Source organism: Limulus polyphemus, unplaced genomic scaffold (assembly GCF_000517525.1).
Source record: "Limulus polyphemus unplaced genomic scaffold, Limulus_polyphemus-2.1.2 Scaffold1992, whole genome shotgun sequence".
NCBI classification, from domain to species: Eukaryota; Metazoa; Arthropoda; class Merostomata; order Xiphosura; family Limulidae; genus Limulus; species Limulus polyphemus.
The window spans coordinates 61809-71834 of NW_013667602.1; the positions used below are offsets into that span (position 1 = coordinate 61809).

The following is a 10026-nucleotide window of genomic DNA, read 5'->3' on the forward strand; positions in this document are numbered from 1 at the left end:
AATTCTTTATGTTTTTGTCATTAAGTGGGTAATGAGTCACTAAACAAATAATCAAAACATTTCAGAGGTGGGGGCGCCAAAAGTGTCTTTGCCCCCGGATGCTGAGAACCCTTGCTACGCCACTGTTTCTAGTAAAACTATGTAAAGAGAATTAAATTTCAAATATACTTGCAACCTTAAAATAGCAGTAAACGAATCAATGTGACAAACATGAAATAGAAGTTTTTATAATATTTTATTTTTACTATGCAATACATGAAAAATGAAATGATATATTCAATTAGTTTCAAAAGAAAGATGTTATCTAAGTGATTACAGCAATGTTTGATAACTATACAAGGTAAAATCTAAGCAAATTTTAAAATTAAAGATTGGTGGTAACAGTCAAACTTTCCTCAAAAAATATTCACAAAATCTTTATTGAATGATTTTCTTTTTATGTTTGAAAAATCATTAGCATTTACAGTCTCGAATGTATGAAACATTCCTTGATATATCTTGATATCTATTAAGTAATAGCTATTATTCTGATCAGCAGCTGGTTTTGTTAATTATCTAAAAACTACAAAGTTTTTCTGAGAAAGTGAATCTCAGTAGTCTATGTATTCTAACAAATATAAAAATCATACAAGTTTCAGGGAAGATAGATTTAAATCTATGTTTAATTTAGTATTTTCATTCATATTTTATTAAGTTTCTTTTTAACTTCACTTGTCAGCATAAATACCCTTTCTAATAATTATTAGTTCTCAAGATGTTCTTTTAATTTTTGTTGAAAAGCTTTCAGGAATGCTGAGAAGTATGTTCTGAACAGCACCAAATGTTACAGAAGTTTGTGTACACAAAATACTTGAAGTGACCATAATCACTATGTACACTACTAACTAACACAAAACATATTTGAATTGTATTTTAATTTCATAAGGATAAATTTAGAACAAACGTTGATATTGTTGAAATATACTGCAAGAGTTGCATAATTTTAAAACTATTTTGGTGTGCATATAAAAACTATTCTTCAAAACAAAATAAATTACTTGCAAAAATTCTATTGAACAAAGTGCACTTTATTTTATAAGCATCTAAAATGCTAAATTCACCTTACCATCACCATTCTTGTAAATCATATAAATATCTTGGCAAAAGGAATCACTGTTCTCACAGACCAACCACAGGGGTTTCATTTTGGAATCCATAAAACGGCACTTCTCAACTCTACAAAATCAAAAACGGAAACCTCAAACCTTACTATTTTCAATTTTTTAAAATATAATGTTTTTGGAGTTTTACAACATTCAAAATTATAATAACTGTATAACATCAGTAAAATGTATCATTTTGAATTAATTATAGACAAATGCATTCTGTAAATTGAGTATATATATGTACATAATAAACTGTAACCAATATCTGTCAGTAATAGCAATATTGTATATTTAAAAAGTATTTACCAAACTAACTTTCAAAATGGATCTCAAATTGAGTCTCTTACAAAAAACTTGATCATTAACTTCTAAATAGATAATAAACAATAAATTGGAATTTGCTTAACGATGTTTTACATCTACTCACAAACAAGAACTGAATTGAAAATGTCTTACCTCAGTTTATGAACCTTATAGACAGGCTGAAGTGGGCAATGAAGGCCAATAAAGACATCATGATTACAGTTCATTGTTAGAGCCTCTTGCATTAAAAACCTTAGCTTCTCCTTAGATTCCTATAATAAAAAAACAATCACAAATAAAATTACATGTGTGTACTTTAGCAGTGAAAAACAATTTATAATAATCTACATACTGAAAAGCTACAAACTATTTTCATGCAAAACTCTTCCTCAAATGTGCTCATTTTCTTTCTCTCTCTTTTGTACACTCTTGGATTATGTCAGTAGCACGTGTCAATGTTACCATATAGTACCAAACCATAAGAAGACAGCAAATATACTAAATGTCTTCAATTCTCTCACCATTTTTACACATGAATAAGTCATACATTGTAATTTACATACTTCTCAGCACACAGAATTGCTCAACTTCAAAAAGTGAGGTATAGAAATTGGGTAGTGACAAACCGACATGTGCCAAATGTCTTAGTCAGTTGCAAAAAACACTAAGCTTTTCTAGTATTAAGGAATATGTACTCCTAAAACTATTGCAGACAAAAGGCAACAAAGAACACTCATATGAAATTGAGTATCATTATAAATCAAGGAAAATAAAACTGAGCACAGATATGGAAACATGAACAATAAAGTATTTAAAGTCTATAGTGTACATATTAAGCACCTTTTTCTTACCAGAAAGGTTCAATTAAACAATGATTTTTGAATCAAATATTTTGCAATAAATGACAACCATTTATTTGAGCAAAGTACAAAAATCTTGTGTATTTTTTGATATTACATTTTCCAATCTTTGCTTTGTTTCTCTATGAGCAGTTTTTAAAGTTCAAATTCATAATACACAATATTATATATATATATCATGAAATTACATCACTCTATCTATAGTTTCAGCTCACATAACAAAATATTCATATTATTATTAGAAACACATATACTAATACCACATCTAGTTCAAAAGATAAAAATATTGAAACTGACTCCCAGAAACAGAAAGGTGTGTTTAGAGGAAAAGTTAAAAACATTCACATTTCATGATAGTCTTTTTCTAATACTTCAAACTGCACAATAAACTGAATACTTTTGTATGTTCAAAGTGTGGATGTTCATGTTTTAGTCTTTAATTTCTACAACTTTAAAAAAATTTATGAGTTTTTAGTGTACTTTTCTTTTTACTAAATAGAAATTAATCTTCATAAAATAGAAGCACTTAGAGTAAATATGATTATAAAGTGTTTAGTTCAGTTAGAATATATTTATTGTGTGAAATGAAAAAAATACTGCAAAGTAAAATTCAGATGAAATAATTTTTTTTGAAAGAAATTATAATTTTGATTGATGTTAATGAAACAGTTTTAACCAGGGTCTAAGATTTGCATCATTTAGTTGGCCCTGGTCAGCTAGGAGACCTGCGGAACGACTAGAATAGCAAAAAATCTGATCAGTCTAACAAGACAAATTACAAGTTTAAGCATTTTTCCTATTTTATGTTGTCATCACACATGCATTTCTATACTTTTTTCCCTAAAGTCATAGTTTTTGTATCATGAAAGTACCTTCTTCATTTTAATCTCTCAAATATAGCCTCCAACTTGCTGGGGATCCCCAACCTATTTTTAGACATTATGAGAAATTCTTATGACATTTGAAATAAGAAGTAGGTTCCTGAAACATGAATGGCAGGACAAATCCAAATGGAATAAGGCAAATATTAACATCTGTCGAGAAAAACCTTACCTGTTGGTCAGTATTAAAATAGTAATTTCAAGTTATTTCTCTTTTTTTTTATATTAATATAAAGAATATTTTCACTCGAAAAGAGATATAATTAAAAACTGTTGTTTTCTGTTAACATTTTGTTTAATGTTACACATATATACACATACATATTTACAATTGTGTCTTTCTTTAAAAAATTCACATCTGAAATTGACAAAATAAAAACAACATACATAGACACATACACACACACACACATATACACGTTCTTAGAGAGGACCGGTTAAACCTGATAAGGACCAGTTAGAATTTCTGTGGAGGTACAATTAGAAAGATTTAAAATTTCTGCTCCTGGTACAATAATAAGCAAGTTTCTAAAGACCATGTTTGGTCATGCTCAATGTACATCCTGATTAAAAATGTGTATATATATATATCTCAGTCTTTAATAGTTACATTCATACTTGTACATTTCAGCTACCAAAACTCACCTTACGTTTGAAAGATTCTACATGGATTAGTTTATTAATAGCTTTGAGCTTATTGAGAACTTCTACTTGTTTTGATAAAGATTTCATGTGTTTTACAGCACCACGACAATATGCTTCAAGTAAAAGACCAAAACGTACCGAGACTGATGGCACATACATCTCAGAACTGAAATATAAAATTATTTGCATCACTAGAAAATAAACTTTAACACCTGGATAGTCAACAACAAGCCATAGATGAATGTTTTAAACTATCAGCAAAAATATATCATTGATTTCATAACCACATATAACTTTTTCAGTTGAAAATGGAACAAAACAAGCAAGTGGCATATAAGTTGTTTCTCTTAACTCTGTTCATTTTAAGTATTCAGTTACATTTGTTAAATATTTTTTTTATTTACAATTCGAAAATTAAGCATTATTTCTTTTTTTAGTGTAAACAGAGCAGACTTAAAGTTTTCTCTTTTTATTATTTTTATCCTTCTGCAAAACAATTTATACCATGTAAGAGGAGTTAGAAAATTGAAACTTCTTATGACAGACCATCTGCAAAACTAGGATAATAAGCTGAAGCACACTATATTATGGGGTATAAACTTTCTTAATTGCATTTCCAGCCTTAGAACTCTATTAAAAAAATAAACCATTCTAGTTTATCTTGCAGTGTAAAACAGTACTTTATAAACCATTTATACCACACCACTTGTTCAAGTTGATTAGTAGTAAAGGTTTCAATCAGATGCAAAAATTCTTTTCCTGCTATTTGTTTTCCTTGAAATATCTTTGATGTCTTAAAAAATGCATCATTATAATCATTAGGGGCAGAATACTTTTTCTTGTTGTTGAAAAAATCATTTAATGCCCATTCCACAAAATATACTGTATCTCTGTGATCCACACCCCACTGAGGCTGGCCTGGTTTAAATGGCGTGCAGAGATTGTGTTTGTGGTCTAATAATAGTTGCACTTACCCATATATTAACCTTTCTCTTTGTTCATATGCGGATACACTTGTCATGCTACAGTTAACTAGAACAGAACTATGTTTCATGTGTAACAGTTTCCTCTCTTGTGGTACAATATTACCTACCGTAACAGCCAGAACAGCTGGTGTCCAAGATGTTGGTTTCTTAATGCTCTACATAGAAGAAACTGTACAAGATCACAATATAGGTAAGATTCATGCTTGAGAGCCTGGACAAGTTGGAGAAGGTACAAGGAAAGGTCTTCATCACTGGTTACCAATAAACAGAGATGTATCTTTAAATGCACAGGATTTATTAAACCTTCCAGAGAACTGAATTAAATTTTCAATCACCCTTCATAGTAGCTAAACAGGTTTAAGTTCTTAACCAATAAATCATATTACTGCGTTTGAAGTCTTATAATTATAATTTAGGATCAAAGGAAAGATCCTAAATGGCTTCATGAAAGTAAAGGTTGCTGGATTTTTCAGAAAATATCAAATACAAATCTTGCAGATACTAATACCTTAATCAAAGTGCTTACAAATAGCTAGCAATGTAATTGTTGCCTACATTTTTTTGCAGTATAGCAAGGTGTTTAATAGTAAAAAAATAATATCAACATCATTGTTATAAACTTTATGAGGCTATGTTTTGGAAAATATATATTAGTGGAACAATGTTTTTCAACAGCAATTAATGTTCTCCAATAAGAGTCAACAATACCTGTACCTTTTTTTCAATATAGTAAAATGATTTATTTCAGGAAGGATTAGAATAACCAAAGGAATTTCCCAGACTCACATCTTAACAATTTTTTTGTTACGTTTTGAGTGAACATTCACTTGCTTAGGTTTCAAACAATTTGATAATTTAATTTGAAAGTGAGAGGTGATGAAAATTGAAGCAAGAAATAAATAACATAGGTCTACAGAATTCCTCCTTTGCACCTGTTGCTACTACTAACTCCATCATAAAATAAATAATTTAATGAATAGATAAATAAATGTATATCTTATCATTTTTCATGCAAAAGCATAAAAACAATTGTAAAATTACCAACATATCAACAGTCAAGGTTGCTGAGGAATCAAACAAGTGAATTAGAATTAACACTATTAATCAGGAATTGACAATAAAAAATACAAAATTCTAAAGAAATACTAAGTAAAATTTCTTTCAGTTAGAATATATTAACTTAATAATTTTAATTCTTAGAAATAGCGATAAGAAGAACACATCACTTTAAGCATTAAATACATGAAATTACCCCAAGCATCAATACAAACCTAAGTGTTAAAGAATATATCAACAAACATTCACAAATTGATGTTTCTAATAGTGCACTAAGTAATTCCACACAGTGAAGACTGCTGATTTATATCTTTGGTAATACAAATAACCATATACACATTCTACCTCATCTTCTTCAAACACTTGACAGCAAAACTTCTAACAGCCTGGTCAGCATATGCATAATCCAACAACTCTAATGCTTGTTCTGGAAGAAGATGCTCCCAGTCTTGCAACAATGCTGTGACCTGTTCAAATGAAAAGATTTTACCTTTGTAGAATTTGAGTATTAGATTATACATTATTGTCATTTTTTGAGAAACAAACATTTGAATGTATAAAAACTAATAAAACATTTGCAAGTGTTTCAGTTGCTTCAATTGTAACAACTAATTGTCTGGGTTTACGTAACTTCAACAGACAAATAGTTGAAAATTTTATATATTTGGGTTAAAATTAATTCCAAACAGGTACTTGTAATGGAAAACAATGAATCACCCAGTTGTGGGTAGGTGGGTAGGAATGAATTTCAGAGGTAAGTACTGAGTATGTTTGAAATTCATTTTAATTTTGAAAATGTAAAATTCAAATTAGTCAGACTTACCTCTGAAATACTAATAAAAGGTAGGAGCTAGGGAGAGTTAAGATTATAAAACAGTATATAGTTAACAAGGAAGGAAAGTAAAATCCTAGACAAAACTAAAAATGTGATCAAGCAGAGTTGGAGTAGAACCCCAAACCAGAATAACTCAAAGAATTAGATTCAAGGGACAATAAGTACAGTGGACTAGCATTATATAAAAACTGGATCTAAGGCATTATTCTCATCATTGTAACTATTTCCCTCAATGTCCTTTGTTTAATAGAAAAGGGAGTCAGTTTTGGTGGTAATATTTATTTGTGGAGTCAAAAATTGGAGCACAGAAGGTGTAAACAGGTAGGAGGAATACTATTTCCTGCATGCATTTGTAGTAGAAAATTATTGGGGGAACAGACCAGTAACAAATAATGAGTGGGCATACTCCTGGAAATTTAGCCCCCACCCCCAAACCACATTTGAAAAAGGCTACCTAGTCAGAAAACTAGCCAAAATAGTAGGTGATCATGAGAATCAAATAAAGACCAAGCTGTTCTGAGGATGGAGTTCTTCAACAACTAGCGTACAAGTGCAATAGGAATAACAATGAAAATAAAATTAAAAAAAAAGTATATGTGCCTATGAAGCCAGGGAATATATCTATTGAAAACAGATATGTTGCCTCAGATATGTCTAATGCCACCCAGGGTTGTGCATGTAAGAAAGGAAAAGGTATCCAGCAAGGTATAATTAGCCACCAGATGGCATTTCTGTAAATTTCAAGACAGTGTAATGCAGAAGTTTAAATAGCATCTAAGAGTCCTAACTGTATAAATCCAGATTTATGGAAAACAAGCAAAAGCACCTGTCCCCATTGATGGGAAAAGGTTAAGTTAATCTATCAATTTAAATTATTTCACGGACTTTAAAAACTTCAATTGTGTTACACTCTTGATTTCCCTCAAAGCCAAAGTTCTGAGCTACTTATACTGCCCACTATGAAAAGTAATTGTTGATCATTTCAGTCATGCTAAGAGCCACTTAACAGTAACATATGGTAAATCTACATTTTTATTCTCTAAAGTTACGTCGCATTTTGAAATGTAACTGATAGTGTGATTAATTCCTAACAATTTAGTGTAGAATATCTTGCTTGCAAACTAAAATTTGACATAAACATTATTCATGCCTGTTTTCCCATCATTTCAAAATGTTGAGCCCTGCCTGCATATATAGCTTTTCAAATGGGAAACAGACAAACACTCAGACAGACAATATGGTTTGCAATATCTATAAGATCCCTAGAGAGAAGGACAAATGCAGGAGGTAAATAATAACATGAAGATCCCAGCTGTAATAAACTGTATAAACACAATTTCCTAAGACAGGACAGACCAGTTTTTATTTTCCCTGTTGTGGTATTCTTAGGTTTACTGATTTCCCTCAGAGTAAATGGGTAGGATTTTGACAAAGTCTTCTAAAAAAAGACTGGACACAAAACTGCACATGTCAACAATCTATTTACAAACAATCAGAGCTAGCCAAACACAGGCAAGTGTTACACGTTTTGTAAAAAACAAGGGAGAGATCTTTATTGATTTTTTTCCACCACTCCAGTGCGAATCTAAAAAGAAAGCTAAAATAACAAGTAAAGTAAAACAAAAGTAAGAAGGAAAACATAAACCATTTTCAGAATCTCAAGTCTTAAGAATTTAAAATATCCTGGTATTAGGGATAAAGTCTAGCCTTTTAATATATTACATACAAAACAATCAAGGCTGATCAGGTCTCACATGCCACTCACATTTGAAGTTATAGCTATCTTTTCTGCATAAAAACCCATCTAATGACCAATAAGAGTGAGGAGAACTTAACTTGTCTACTCTATTGACTTTTATGCTGAAATCAAAACAGAAATTTTTATATATTAACTAAGGGAGCAGAAAACATATGGTACAATCACGTACCACACTATACATTTGAATGACTTCTCAACCCTTGAGTTGCTATAAACATCTACGTGTGGGCCCATATGGTAAATAAAACAGGTGATAAAGATAACACACCTGCTACAAATTCCATCTAGCTTGGAGAAGAGCCATAGGCAACAAACCAAATCCTGAATATGGGGAGTAAATAGCATGATGTAAAAAGAATTTTAGAAATGTATTTAAATTTTTCATATGCCTGTTTTAAGATGCCCTCTAATGGGTTCAAAGGCTGAAAAGCCAGACACAGCCAAATAGCAAATTATATTAGATGTAACCAAAACTTCATTTCTAAGATGTTTTTTATGTATCACAACAGACAATATGGATCAGCTGCACAAGGTGATTTTTTAGTGTGGATGAAGCAAGGTTCGTGGTGTGAGATTAATTGTAAGGTTTAAACAACTTTTTAGAATCCCTCCAAACGATTCCATTTGTACAGTAGAGCAACAAATAGTTCTGATAGAACACAGCAAGTATTTTTAGGAACAAGAACCCAAGACATTCAGGGTAGGTCACACAATTGGTGAAAAACAGTGGTTCCCTTTTCTCACAGCCTACATCTTTGGTAGGAAGGCCCTATCAAAATATAAATATAGAACAACCTTAGAAAAAAAGTATGAGAAGTATCTAGGGCATAAATGTTAGATCTTCTACTTGAAGTATGCAACAGAAGAAAATACATGAAAAACAGTAGAGCAAATAAGTTGTCAAAGATTCAAAAGGAGAAGGAAAAGATACATCATAAGACAAGACCTAATTCCCACTGAGGATAGTGTATAAGAACTTGAGGATTAAGCAAGATAAATAAAATATAGGGATGAGAAAAAGATATTGTTTCTGTGCCATCAAAAGGCAGCAGAGAAGACAGAACATTAGAAGAAGCCACAATCATAAAATAAGAACAAGAATAACAAGGCAATCTGTTGAAGAGTTGGAAAAAAACAAAAACAAGGAAGAGAATTTCTTAGACACCAACTTCTGAATATAGCCCAGTGAAATTGGTAGACAGCTATAGATAAATATTTGTAAGAAAGTGACAGCACTGAAACTACTTAATAAGGGAATCCAGCTTCTCTAATGAAGGACTGTATAACATCTAGCTTTGAATCTGTATGTGACAAATGTAAATGTGGAAAATGGACATTCAAGGCTGGCACAGATGATATATCTAAAGAGGTAGTTGAATAGGGTCCCCTTGAGATAGATGACACAGTTAAGCCACAGTGGAGTTATAAATAGAAATCAACATTTCAATTAATTGATCTTGGTCAATACCAAAGAAAAAAAAATGAAGAGGAAAGTAGGCATAGAGAAAAAAAAAAAAAAAAAAAAAAAAAAAAAAAAAAAAAAAAAAAAAAAAAAA

General features: G+C 30.7%; 1 protein-coding gene across 6 annotated transcripts in view; it reads right to left on the reverse strand.

Moving 5' to 3' along the window:
* LOC106465590 (phosphatidylinositol 4,5-bisphosphate 3-kinase catalytic subunit beta isoform-like) overlaps nt 1-10026 on the reverse strand; it is a 65051-nt gene that overhangs the window by 13299 nt on the left and 41726 nt on the right. For all 6 annotated transcript variants that reach the window (XM_013925820.2, XM_022393519.1, XM_022393518.1 and 3 more), the window contains 5 exons: nt 6222-6343; nt 4928-5071; nt 3835-4000; nt 1602-1720; nt 1106-1215 (listed from right to left, as the gene is read on the reverse strand). In XM_013925820.2, the coding sequence (XP_013781274.1) occupies nt 1106-1215; nt 1602-1720; nt 3835-4000; nt 4928-5071; nt 6222-6343 (661 nt within the window). The remainder of the gene's footprint in view (nt 1-1105; nt 1216-1601; nt 1721-3834; nt 4001-4927; nt 5072-6221; nt 6344-10026) is intronic.